Raw genomic sequence first — 14,493 nt, forward strand, 5'->3', positions numbered from 1 at the left:
GGAGTAACTAGTTGTAAAGGAACCACGTAGGCTAATATAATTACAAAATAAATGTAACTGTACTCTGACGGGAAAAAAAAAATAATATTAATAAAAATTTATATAAAAAAACCTACAAATAGGCTGTTCTACGTATATATTAGGGAACTTATAATAGAGCTATACACATACTCAACATTATTTTGCACAGCCTACATGTACATCCTACTTTCTGTTTTATGAAGAAGTAAAACAGTTCATGAGCAAAAGTGAAATATCAGATTTGAATCAGTATTATTTTATTTTTTTTTTTTTTTTTTTTTTTTTTAAGTATCATATCTATAAGTATGCATAGCACGTAGCCCAACATCATCATGTTTAGTCCAATTGGAGGAGGAGCTGGGTGTTTTGCGGAACACACCTGTGTCTGTCTCATAAATGAAACCAAAAGTGATCGTATCAGAGAAGCCATTTCGATTTTTTAATAACGTCTTCACATGTCACGCACGGTGAGTTTAAAACATTTAACAGCAGTGACTACCTTTTGCGTTTAAACAGACGTTATATTGAACTAAAACACCTCAAAACACTAAAACAAGTCTGGATAGTTACCTGCTGGAGACCCGCAGCGAAAGTCCAGTAGTCACAGAGTTGAAGTTAGTTTCAGTAATTAGTGATAGTAGTTTTGGAAAATACATTTTTACGTTACATAATGATTTTAACTTCGTGTTAAAAACAGAGTATGGGCATTTAATGTGAAATATACTGTATTTGTACAGTATTGATCATATTAAATTCAAAAACCGTGAACAAGTGGATATTTATATGAATAAGACAGTTGAGTTCAATAATAAAACGCATAATCTCGTCTTATTTTGAAGCCTGTGCCCTCTGGTCACATTTGTTGGCCACATATGCCATTAAGGATCTCTAATTGCAGAAAAGCAAGCATTATATAACTCATTGTTATTCCTTGTGAGGCATAAATTACTGTAATTTCTTTCTTACTTAGTAATGGTGTCTGTTCTGGAATGGTGCAGGTTTCAAAATTATATTTTAAAGACGCAGCATTATGAAAATAGTTAAACTTACACTGTTTGTATTTTCTAACAGGAGCACTCCTGGTCTAGATTGCATTGATCACAGCTCTTAATAATTCTGTTGGATCATAATTACTATTATAAAAAAGTTCTGGGCCTTGCTTATTATTGGCTGAGCTGTTTTAAAAATTGTTAATACTCTATAAACACACATCTGTGATCTCAGTATTGCAACAGCAGCATGTTTTGCTGCATAACAACAGCCCTTGTGCTCTAAAATCACTGTATATTATGACTTCTTGGGCCCCACCACTGGGTGTCCGGCCGCTTTAGTCAAAGTGCTTGGTCATTTTTGATCACCAGATAGTACTGAAATGCAGTTGTGTCAAAATTCAGTGTATGTTCTCTGTTTCTACATACAGAATTTCTGAAATCAAGCCTGTCATAAGAAGAGAAGCCGAAGAACAGCTTGTGGAATGAGTGTGAATGAGGAGAGAGAGCAGGAGAAACCTGCCTATGAAATGTGTGTGTGTGAGGAAAGAGAGCAGGAGGCTCCTGTTGACACTCAGAGAGAAGCATCTCCAGGATTTAGCTGTGTGCCTATGAAGAGTAACAGATCCACTGGTCTGCCCCCTGATCTCAGTGATAGAACTGCGGTGACCTCATCGTGAGTATCATGACATTGGATGTATTATTTATTTATTTGTCACTGCAATTAAAACTAATGTTTTCTGATACAGGTAAAAGTAATACATTTTTTGAATCTGTAAAGACTCTGTGTTAATTTGTGTGCACTTAGAATAACAACGAAACGTTGCACTTTTGTAAAATAATGAAAGCAAACAGGATGCGCTTTCTGCCATCCTGGTCTCTGTGAACTTGAGCGCAAAACGCCCCTCCCATTGGCTATTATAATTTAATAATTCTTAATTATTGATCATATTCTTTTTAATTTTAAGCTAAGAGTGCCTGTACAGCTAATTGCTTTGTCAGACTGGGGGGCATTTTACCCCACCCATGTGGGGCGTTTTGCTCCTTGGTACAAATTAAATAATAGCATTAAAACTCTGGACATTTTTCATACTTTGTTTATAATTTATGTCATTGTCACTAAAACTATAATACCATTTCCGAATACATTTAACTTTTGCTTCACAGAAAAAAAAATTACACAGTCCTTAAGGGGGTCGTTTTCCCCCACCCTACCCTACGCTTACAAGGGTAAGTGGGTAAATGTCAGGACTGGGGTAAAATGCTGCAAATCATTTTTTTCTTACACATGAAACATGATTTACACCTTTGCAAAGCTTCACTTGCACATGCAAATTTAATTTACATTTACAGTCTTATGTACACTTCCGCAACTCTTCCCCTACGTATGCAAATCTTTAAGGTAACATATTAACTCCATAAATATCTTAATTTCTTTCTGTGTTTTTTATGGAGTTATTTATGTGCCAAAATTAAACAAACAAATCCAGCGTTTTGCAAACAAACACAATCTGCTTTGCAAAGAAAAAAATCGACTTTCAAACAAACAAAAAGTAATATGCACAAACACAAGTCAATTTGAGAGAAAATGCAGAGGTATGACAAATATATGCATTGTGTGTTGCAAATGTATATATTTTTTATGAGGAAAACTTGGCTTTCTCACACGTGTGCAGACAGATTTTCTCACAAATGCGCCCAACGTATTTTCTCACAAATGCAATGGAGCAACTTCCTTTTCCAAAACAGCAGATGATGCTATCAGTCAATTTACTCTATTCTCCCGAGACCTCAAACAACGTGTTTATATGGTTTACCCTTATGTCCCAGAGGAATATGAGCGGGGAACAGGTGAGTTTCTGTCTTACTATATTTATAATTAACCATTTGATGTTTTCACAATGCTGACTCTACCACAATGTCAGTAAAATTCACAAAATCTGCTTTAAAGTTGTTAACGCTACTGATCAGTTAATGGCTTGGCATGGCTAAACATTTAAGCTAGGCCTTTTTAACATTTATCCGTTCTCCATACCTATGCTGGATCGCGGGATATAAAAAACATACTTTTATGTAATTTGTCCATATACGATTTTTTGTTGCTGCACAGAACATTCAGCAGGTAGCACTTTACAATAACAGTACATGAATGATCATGCATTAATACGTGAATTATTAATTTCTTGACAATGAACTAATGATTAGTTAAGACATGTATTAATCAAGAACTAATGAACAACTAATGTAACTTTGACATGAGTCATATGAATTACTGCATGAATGCAGTACTGCAGCACCACCTTAATTACATGTTAGTTCCTGCATGTTAGTTAATAAGTATACTGTGCAGCCCTAGTGTATTGTTATACCCCTAACATATGTGACCCTGGACCACAAAACCAGTCATAAGGGTCAATTTTTCCAAATTGAGATTTATACATCATCTGAAAGCTGAATAAATAATCTTTCCACTGATGTATGGTTTGTTAGGATAGGACAATATTTGGTCAATATATAACTATTTGAATATCTAGAATCTGAGGGTGCCAAAAAATCAAAATACTGAGAAAATCACCTTTAAAGTTGTCCAAATACAGTTCTTAATAATGCATATTATTAATCAAAAATTAAGTTTTTATATATTTACAGTAGGAAATTTACAAAATATCTTCATGGAACACGATCTACACTTAATATCCTAATGATTTTTGGCATAAAACAAAAATCAGTAATTTTGAAACATGCAATGTATTTTTGGCTATTGCTACAAATAAACCCCAGCGACTTAAGACTGGTTTTGTGGTCCAGGGTCACATATATTAAAAAAAAATCTTTAATATGTTTTCACTTTCTTTTTATCAACAGCCAGAGTATGCACTTATTGAAAGTGCAGCAAGGAACTTGCTATCTCTCATAACAGGCACACTTGGTCAGGAACAACACGGAACCTGCACCTGTTGTTCCTGACCAAGCATGCCTGTTATGAGAGATAGCAAGTTCACGTATTAATGCATGATCATTCATGTACTGTTATTGTAAAGTGTAACCTGCTGAATGTTCTGTGCAGCAACAAAAAATCGTATATGGACAAATTACATAAAAGTATATTTTTTATATCCCGCGATCCAGCATAGGTACGGAGAACGGATAAATGTTAAAAAGGCCTAGCTTAAATGTTTAGCCATGCCAAGCCATTAACTGATCAGTAGCGTTAACAACTTTAAAGCAGATATTGTGAATTTTACTGACATTGTGGTAGAGTCAGCATTGTGAAAACATCAAATGGTTAATTATAAATATAGTAAGACAGAAACTCACCTGTTCCCCGCTCATATTCCTCTGGGACATAAGGGTAAACCATATAAACACGTTGTTTGAGGTCTCGGGAGAATAGAGTAAATTGACCGATAGCGTCTGCTGTTTTGGAAAAGGAAGTTGCTCCATTGCATTTGTGAGAAAATACGTTGGGCGCATTTGTGAGAAAATCTGTCTGCACACGTGTGAGAAAGCCAAGTTTTCCTCATAAAAAATATATATATTTGCAACACACAATGCATATATTTGTTATACCTCTGCATTTTCTCTCAAATTGACTTGTGTTTGTGCATATTACTTTTTATTTGTTTGAAAGTTGATTTTTTTTCTTTGCAAAGCAGATTGTGTTTGTTTTCAAAACGCTGGATTTGTTTGTTTAATTTTGGCACATAAATAACTCCATAGTTTTTCTCTGTTGTATCAATAGGAAGACAAAGAGAGCAGCTCCTCCATTGCAGCCCCCTGATCTCAGTGATGAATCAGAGCCCTTTATTTCTGTGTGAGTATATTCATGTAGAGTGAGATTTTCAACAAGAGAACAAATAATGTACACAGAAATAACTAGAGAGAAATTTACATTTATTACCAACATTTTATTAGTTGCTTTGTTGCAGAAAAAAATCCACAGCAAGTGGCAAAGTCCGTGACGGACAGGTCATTAATGGCTAATGTGGTAAAACAGTGGTAAAATAGTACTTCGGGCAGGACATCCAAACACTCACCTATCATTCACTGACTTCAAATATGGCTTTTCATCTGAAAGATCTATGTAGTAGCAACTTAATATGGCAGCTCAATCTAATGTTACCCTAGAAAAATGTGCGCCTTTTCTGTGGTTGCTCCTCCCTTATGAAATTTTTTTCCAATGTATATTAAATCTAAGAAACATCAAATCTTCTTTCTGTGTTTTTCTGTTTTATCAATAGGAAGACAAAGAGAACAGCTCCTCCATTGCAGCCCCCTGATGTCAGTGATAAATCAGAGCCCTTTGATCCTGTGTGAGTATATTCGTGTAGAGGGAGATTTTCAACAAGGGAACAATTAATGTAACATTTTTATTTTAGTTCTGTAATTAAGTTCTTCAGAGAGAAACATATGAATGGAAATTGTTCTTTTCCAAGAAAACTGTTCTTTGAAAAGAAAAAGTCAATAGGATCTTTGTTAAATAGTGGTCTTGTGTGCTTCTCTATGTCTATTCACTTTTTGTCTAATTACACAAAAAGTAAGGGACACAGTGGGAGTTCTGCATCAGTGTTGTATTGACAGTAATAAGAAGAATCTGTTGGCCACAATAGATTCATTATATTTAAAATGAGCCTATCAATCAAACAATTCTTTCAAAATGTGGTTGTGGTATGATTTCAAATAAGATCAGAGATATTAGAGACATTTAAATATTTCTCTATTTTGATGAAGGTCTTTTCTATTTTTTTTTTTTTGTGTGTGTCTCTATTTAGATATGTGTCCAGTCAGACCAGCACATCCCCCTACTGTCACAACTACATCAGTCATCATGACTCAGAAGCAGCCCTGCAACTCGATTCTCACCAACCAGTGCATGATGATCTGCAGAGAGTCAAAGACCAGCACAAAACCAGCATGAAGAGCAAGTATGAGAGCTTATTTGAGGAAATCAAACTACAAGAGAATCAAACCCTCCTGAACAGGATTTACACACAGCTGTACATCATAGAGGGAGAGAGTGAAGGATTGAATGAAGAACACAAGGTGCTACAGAAGGAGAAAAGTTACATGACACTCCAAGACACTCCAATCTACTGCAATGACATCTTTAATCCTTTATCTGAACCAGGATTTGAGGAGATGAGAAGTGATAAAAAAGATCAAATAAAGACTGTTCTTACTAAAGGAATCACTGGAATTGGAAAAACCGTCTCTGTGCAGAAGTTCATTCTGGACTGGGCCGAGGGAAAAGCCAATCAGGATGTGGATTTCATGTTTGTGCTTCCATTTCGAGAGCTGAACTTGATTAAAGATAATCAGTACAATCTCCACAGACTTCTGCTTGACTTTCATCCTAAACTTAAAGATTTGAACTCAGAGATGTATGATAAATGTAAAGTTGTGTTCATCTTTGATGGTCTCGATGAAAGCAGAATTAGTTTAATGTTTTTAGACAGTGAGAAAGTTTCTGATGTGACTAAGATTTCATCAGTGGGTGTGTTGATATCAAACCTTATTAAAGGAGATCTGCTTCCCTCAGCTCTCATCTGGATCACCACCAGACCAGCAGCAGCCAATCAGATCCCCTCTAAGTACATCAACCGTGTGACAGAAATTCAGGGATTCAATGACCATCAGAAGGAGGAATATTTCAGGAAGAGAATCAGTGATGAGCATCAAGCCAGCAGAATCATCTCACACATCAGAAGAGCAAGAAGCCTCCACATCATGTGTCACATACCCGTCTTCTGCTGGATCTCAGCTACTGTGCTTCAAAACATCATGAAACAAGATCTCAGTGCAGAAATCCCTCAAACTCTAACTGAAATGTACATCCACTTCCTGCTCAGTCAAACAAATATGAGGAACCAGAAGTATGAAGAGAGAGATCCAGAGAAACTCCTGCAGTCCAACAGAGAAGTGATTGTGAAACTTGCTGAACTGGCTTTCAATCAGCTGATGAAAGGCAATGTGATGTTCTATGAGGAGGACCTGAGAGAAAGCAGCATAGACGTCACTAACGCCTCAATGTATTCTGGGATTTGCAAGATCTTTAGAGAGGAATCAGAGATTTATCATAGGAAGGTTTACAGCTTTGTACACCTGAGCTTTCAGGAGTTTTTTGCAGCTTTATATGTGTTTTACTGCTATTTGCACAAGAACAGTGAGGCTTTGAAAATGTTCCCAAAAGAAGAGTCCATAACTCAGTGTGAGAATGTTCCTCTGGATGTGCTTCTGAAAGGAGCGGTGAATAAAGCTTTAAACAGTGGAAATGGACCCTTGGATCTTTTCCTTCAATTTCTTCATGGCATCACACTGGAGTCCAATCAGAGACTCTTAAAGGATGTACTGATACACACAGAGAACAACACAGAGAGCATAAAGAAAATAATCCAAAACCTCAAACAAGGTCAAAAAAGCAACATCAGCCCTGAAAGGTGGATAAATCTGTCACTCTGCTTGATTGAAATGAAGAATAATTCTGTTGTTAAAGAAGTGCAGGAGCTTTTAATATCTAAAGCAAAAAGTCAAAGTATTTCTCTTGCACAATGCTCAACTTTGGCAAATATGATCCTAATGTCAGAGGAAGTGCTGGATGAGTTTGATCTTAAACAGTACAACATCAAATCAAAAGGAAGATGGAGACTTTTACCTGCTGTGAGAAACTGCAGAAAAGCTCTGTGAGTATGAAAATATGAACATAATTATATTTGACAGAAGCTGGGATGGAGGTTTGTTAAAATGTTACTGTATTTGAGTAATGTTTACGGTTTAGGTTTTTTTTTTCTCAACCAAATCAGTATCAGTTTTTATGTAAAAATAGGGTTGCACTTTTAACTTAGCCAAGCTACCAGTAAAACTAGTCCAATTCTAAGACAGCCATTCAAAATCATTAGAACTGGTTTATGTAATAAAGGAACTCATTATACACATAATGTACATCAGGGCTCTTTAACTCCAGTCATGGAGGACCAGTGTCCTTCTGAAGTTAGCATTAACCCTAACCAAACACATTCAAACAAGCTAATCCTAGTGTTCACAATTACTTGCAAATTACAGGTGTGTTTAATTAGGGTTAGAACTAAAGTCTGCCGGATATTGAAAAAGCCCTGATATACATAATGCACGTTTAATTAAGTCACATTTTTATTTGAATTTTTTGGAACAGACCAGAGAGTGAATGTTAAAATAACATACTCTTTTTATAGTGCTGCTTAAACCTGTCCTGAGAAGAGAGCACTGTACATTCACTCCCCCCACCTACACTTCCTGCCAGTATTGATATTCGAACCTACAAACTTTGGGTTGCAAGTCCAACTCGCTAACAATTAGGCCATGACTGCCTTCAAAGTGAGTGGCACCTCGTGATTCCATTACAGATAATCATCTTAATTATGTTTTCTTTTACCATTCATTGCTGGTGGAATGATCTACCCTGATCCATCTGGACAATCCCTCACATTTAAAAAAAAAAAAAAAAAAAAAAAAAAAAATACAACTAAGAAATGTTCTCTTCTCTGAGCATGTTACTGCATCCTGCTAAAAAAAAACTCTGTTTTTACTATTCTCACATCTATACTCATTATCCCTTAATCCCTTCCTGTTCTAGCTTTTACTATTACTATTTTTATGTTTATTGCTTCCTATGATGAATTGCTTGTTGTATCCTTCAACTGTAAGTCACTTTGGATAACATGATCTGCTAAATGAATAAACGTAAACCGCTAGATGGCGCTGTCGAATACAGGAGTGTAGGAGAAGAAGACATTTGTTTGTTTCTGTGAAGAGGCAGCTATGTTAACAAGTAGAGGACAAAATATTAGAACCACAATATGTACCAAACCATGAGAACCTTGAACCTTGAACCCCTTAATGTGCACTAATGGGGGTCCTGGGTTTAAGAAGCAGTGAATTAAAGACCTTTTTATTTATTTATTTATTTATTTTCATATTCTGGTGGGGACATCAGCACACCAGCCTTTTAACCAGAGTCTTGTTTTTTTTTTTTTTTAGTTTGGTAGGCTGTAATCTCACTGATCAGCACTGTGAAATTGTGGCTTCAGCTCTACAATCATCAAACAACCCCCTGAGAGAGCTGAACTTGAGTAACAATGACCTGCATGATTCAGGAGTGAAGCTGCTCTGTGCTGGCCTGAATAGTCCTAACTGTCAGCTCCACATACTGAGGTTTGTGTTCATCAAAATGATTTGTGGTGTACAGACCCCCTGCCATGCATGTTTAAGAAAACAATGAAAAAATACAAAACTTTAATAAAAAAAAAGAAGTAACCCAAAAATAGCCAATATAAATAGTGTTTGATTAGGGTTGGAGCTAAACTCTGCAGGACAGGACATGAATAAAGTTGTCCAACCCTGCTTTAAACCATAGTGCAGACCAAAATATGTGTTGCATTAATTAAAAAATTAACATGTTGAATATTTTTAGAAATGATTTACACTGTTAGCAGAAATCTCCAGTTCATACTTGGTTAAAATAAAGGTCTGTGTTAGCATAACTAGCCATGGGTCAATTAAATTATTAGCATAATAATTTGGGTAAACCTCACTTACATTGGCAGGGAAAGATTAAAGATCTGCCTCTGCCAGCTGATGCGCTTTTGTTTGTGATTGGCAACAATGTACAATGCTGCAAAAGCTCAATGTAAATAGTACACTTTAATGCAAAGGGAGTAATATATAATAAAACATAATATAATTAGAAATATAATAATAAAAAAAATATAATATAAAAATAGAAATATAATAATGCAATCTGCACTTTTCTTGATTAGGTAAACATGGCAGCTGTAATCATATTCACAATTACTTTTTCCGATTAAATGTTCAGCTCTTTTAGAAAGACAATGTAACAAAACATTCAGGGCTTTATTAAAAACATTTAAGGCTTAAGTTCCATTTGCAGATGTATTTATACTGGACATCTCTAAAAAATAAACCACAGTAACATGAACACTTACTGTTGTTGTAGATTATCTGGCTGTATGGTGACAGTAGAAGGTTGTGCTGCTCTGGCATCAGCTCTGAGTTCAAACCACTCGCACCTGAGAGAGCTGGATCTGAGCTACAATCACCCAGGAGATTCAGGACTGAAGCTGCTCTCTGATACACTCAACCATCTGGACAAACTCAAGTATGTTGAACAGAAATCTTCCTGTCAGGAAGGTTGAGGTTCCCATTTTAGTTCCCACAATGAAAGTAAAAATCATATTTCATTTAATCATATTTTTTTTTTTTTTTTTTTTTTTTGGTTAAATAAAAATATGTGTAATAAAAAGTACATTTTGTAATCATTGTGTAAAGTTGTGGGACCCCTGCCCCACCATCCCCCTTAAATTATTTATTTTTTTCAACCACTAGTTGTAGCTGTATAAGATTTTCACAGTATGATAACTGTTTCAAACATATTTTACGATATACAATATGATGTGATATTGATTTATTTGTAAATATTTAAGGTACATGTAAATTGTTCTTAAGAGAAAAATCTCTGTGTAAAAAAAAAAAAAAAGCAAAAAAAAAAAAAAACAATGCTGTAAACAGGTTTTTCTCAACTGGTAGGTCATTTTGAGTGGGATGCAGAATGTGCAATAAAAAAAAAACATCAAACATAATTTTGCAATGTGAGACATATTTAGAAAGACATGCGTGAAAACTGCTGACAATTTTGTCACACAGTTTAAGTGAAAAGTGCTTGGGGAAAAATTGTGTTATCCTAATACAGTATTTGTGGTCAGAAAATATGTTGTAAGGCTATATAGAGTCATTATTACACTATATAGCTATACAATATACAGTTTTTTTGCACTATACAGATGAAAAAAAAAGCGCAAATGAAATTACATTAAAGAAAAATACTTTGAATTTTAGTGATGCACCAAAATGAAAAAACCTTTGTGCGATGTGATAAATAGCTACACAATTTACCATTCAGTAGTCACAAGACTGGAACCTCAGGTTTAAGGCAGCACTCATGCCTCATCACAAAGGTACAATCCAAAGTGACATTTACTAAGTCTAGGCTGGTGACCGAGCAGTTTCAAAAAGAGACACCCGAAAAATGTTTTGAATTTGTTTGCCAAGCCATTCGACTGTGTGATTGACTGTCTCCAGAGGAGGCTTCTCTCAGCTGGCCCAACATTTGGTCAACACAGCAGCAAAATAGGAAAATTTTATGCCAGGGAGATTCTACCAAACCCAACAATGGTATAAGGAAATATTGAAATGAGAGCTCAGAGTCTGCATTGATATGTTGTGGATGAGATCACTGCAAAAATATAGAAGTTTGGATGCAACCATGTAACCAACCATGATGGTTACATCAGACAAATTGACGGAAACCTATCACAAAACATTACGTTAATGAGCAATTTGAGCTACATTCAAGAGTGCTTTTTGCAGCCACTTATCTCAAAGACGGGTGATAGCAAATTATCTACAGGGTATTTTGAGCTGGAACGTCTCAGAGACGTTTTGGGGACTCCTGAGGCTTACATTACATCTTGTAAAAAGGGATATAATAAGTCCCCTTTAAAGCTGCAGTGTTATTAAACTGTCATTGCAGAAATGACTATTTAAAAAAAAAAATCTGAAAAAATGCGTTGTTCCTTAACAGATTAATGAAACTAATGATAATGTGTGTGTGTTTTTTAGTGTGGATCATGGAGGAGAGTTCAGGATTAGATCAGGACTCCACAAATGTAAGTGCATAAACAAACATACAGTTTTAGTGTTTGTTGTTTAGTTGTTATAAATGTTGCCCTTGTAATGTGTGTTCTTGTGTTCAGATGCCTGTGATCTCACTCTGGATCCAAACACAGCAAATGTTTTCCTCATTCTATCTGAGGACAACAGAAAGGTGACGTGTGTAAATGAGCCACAGTCATATCCTGTTCATCCAGAGAGATTTGATGGGCGTCCTCAGGTTCTGTGTAAAGAGAGTCTGACTGGACGCTGTTACTGGGAGGCTGAATGGAGTGGAGATAGAGCTGCTGCTATATCAGTGGCATATAAAGAAATCAAGAGGAAAGGAGGGCTCTTTAGTAATGACTGTGTGTTTGGATACAATGAAAACTCCTGGAGTCTATTCTGCTCTGATTACGGATTAACTGTCCGTCACAATGATTACTCCACTTCCATATCTGCTGGTTCAGGCTCCTGTAAGAGAGTAGGAGTGTATCTGGACATGCCGACTGGCACTCTGTCCTTCTACAGCGTCTCTGACACACACAAACTCACACACTTACACACATTCACACACACATTCACTCAACCACTCTATGCTGGATTTAGGCTTTATAATTCCAACTCTTCAGTGTCTCTGTGTCACATTAAATTCAAAACTGACTGACAAACACTCTCTCTTTAACACACTCTCAGACACATTCACTGAACCCTTCTGGTGAATTTACAGTTTAATCCTTAGAGTCTCTAGCCATGTTTCCTTTACCCTTCAAATGACACAAATTGAAATTGCAAATTAAAAAAAACACCTAATGAAAACAGAAACTCCCATTTATTGCAAAAATAAGTTTTTACACTTGCATGAGGTGGTTTTCCATGCAATTTGAAAAATGAATATATCACAAAACTCCAATGGAAACAGGTTTTTCGCATTTACAGGTCACCTGGCATATGTAAAATCACAGGATCATTTTTTTAATGTACTATAACCTACAAGAAACACCTTGCCATTAATGCTTGGATAAACCTTATTTACACTGCACACATCTGTGGTGCATTATGGCTCCGACACGGGCATTGGCCACTCTAGTCAATGCTTGTGTTTATACCAGTTGTGCCATATCCCACAAGTGACTGTCCACGCTGCTTCACTAAAGATACATGTCTGCTTTGATTAAAAATAATCACTAAGTCTGCCTCTGACCTCAGGTTGCTAATCCAGTGCGAATAGACAGGCTGTAAATATGTACATAAATATTTAGTGATTTCCTGGCACAAAACATTTGTTGGCTTTAGGAAAGTGCCTATAATTATATATAATCAGAATATAATTAATTTAATTGAAATTTAACTGAAGGTTTCAACACACTTGTTTATAGGAATAAACATTAGCTGAGTTAGAGATAACACAAAATGTGTGGTCCTTATGTATAAAACACAAGAGTTGTGTTAAGAAACAACACAGGTTGTGTTGTTTTCAACACATCATTTTCGCGAGTGCACCAACACTCACTGTAATGGTGCATTAGGCATTGTTTGCTATGTACTCAAACAAACAAGCATATGTAAACAAATGACTATTATACAAGGTGTTGTCAGTTGCTACATTTTTATTTAATTGAAAGTGCAAACTTGATTAACTGTTAACTCTTCATGAACTATTCACAAAAGCACCATTGTCAGGGGTTCAAGCATGAATAATTGAATAATGTGCAGTACAGTGAGTCTGTCCAATCATTGAGCAAGTTTAAAACATTTTCTTGCACTTTGTGTGCACAGGCATTCTGTATCAAAATGTGACTATTAATTAAATGGCTAATATTTTTACATCTGCTGGTTTTTCTTTATTTTTAAAATTACACATTTGATTATTTAATTACCTGACACAATTTGTGTTAAAATAATTTACACATCTACTGTGTTAAATTTGATACAACATGTGCCATTTTTAACACATCTATTTTTGCAGTGTGTGATCTCAGTAACTGATTAGAAGAGTTAAGATGTAAATGAGCTGTTTGTTTTTATGATCTGTTGGGGTTTAAAGTTTCTCTCATGGGTTTTGGGTTACCACTGTCCTGAAGAGTAGAGCCTGTGTTTAAATCGAGGAGAAGACTGAGACGCATTTTTTTTTTTTTTTTTTTAATAGCAATATCTTGTGTGAGTGTCCTGAGTCCTGCAATATGAGCTCCTAAGCCTAAACTGGGTGGCAAACCATGCCGTTGACCAGTGAATAACTATCAATAATCTGAACAAATTTGCTGCTCTGTGGCTCAAAAGTGGCTGGCTATGTATGTATGTATTTTTTTATTTTAAGTTATAATTTTGGGCTTTTATGGCTTTATTTTTGATAGGACTGAGGAGATATGACAGGAAAGTACAGGGCTGAGAGAGGGGAGTTGGATCAGGTTGCCTGTCGGCACACTAACCACGAGACCATTATCACTCACAATAGAGACTATTTATAAGGGAGCCACGTAGTCTAAAATGTTTGTTGATGGTATGCTGATTCCACAGAAATGTGTAATCCATATTTTGAAAATTTCTGCTAAATAAACCCAAAACCATTACTGTCTAGCCAGTCTCTTGTTGCTATATTAAATAAACGCCCCCTCTCTCTCTGTATCAAAAATACTGCAGAGAGCATCACACAGACCTTGTCAGTATCCGGAATGAGATTGAAAACCAGAAGGTTCTGTATTTATTAAGGGATTATTATAATGATGTCTGGATTGGACTGTATAGAACCCAGTCTTGGTCAGACCAGAGCAACTCTTCATTC

General features: G+C 35.8%; 1 protein-coding gene across 1 annotated transcript; it reads left to right on the forward strand.

Annotated features, from left to right (window-relative positions):
• Positions 1 to 418: 418 nt before the first annotated feature.
• Positions 419 to 13,538, forward strand: LOC127162664 (NACHT, LRR and PYD domains-containing protein 3-like). Its single transcript, XM_051105496.1, has 9 exons — positions 419 to 488; positions 1,442 to 1,686; positions 4,753 to 4,824; positions 5,252 to 5,323; positions 5,783 to 7,690; positions 9,024 to 9,197; positions 10,000 to 10,161; positions 11,682 to 11,728; positions 11,816 to 13,538. Exons 2-9 carry the CDS (start codon positions 1,496 to 1,498, stop codon positions 12,376 to 12,378), a joined length of 3,189 nt encoding a protein of 1,062 aa, XP_050961453.1. The 5' UTR covers positions 419 to 488; positions 1,442 to 1,495; the 3' UTR covers positions 12,379 to 13,538.
• The last annotated feature ends 955 nt before the right edge of the window (positions 13,539 to 14,493 follow it).

Source organism: Labeo rohita, chromosome 3, assembly GCF_022985175.1.
Source record: "Labeo rohita strain BAU-BD-2019 chromosome 3, IGBB_LRoh.1.0, whole genome shotgun sequence".
Lineage (NCBI taxonomy): Eukaryota > Metazoa > Chordata > Actinopteri > Cypriniformes > Cyprinidae > Labeo > Labeo rohita.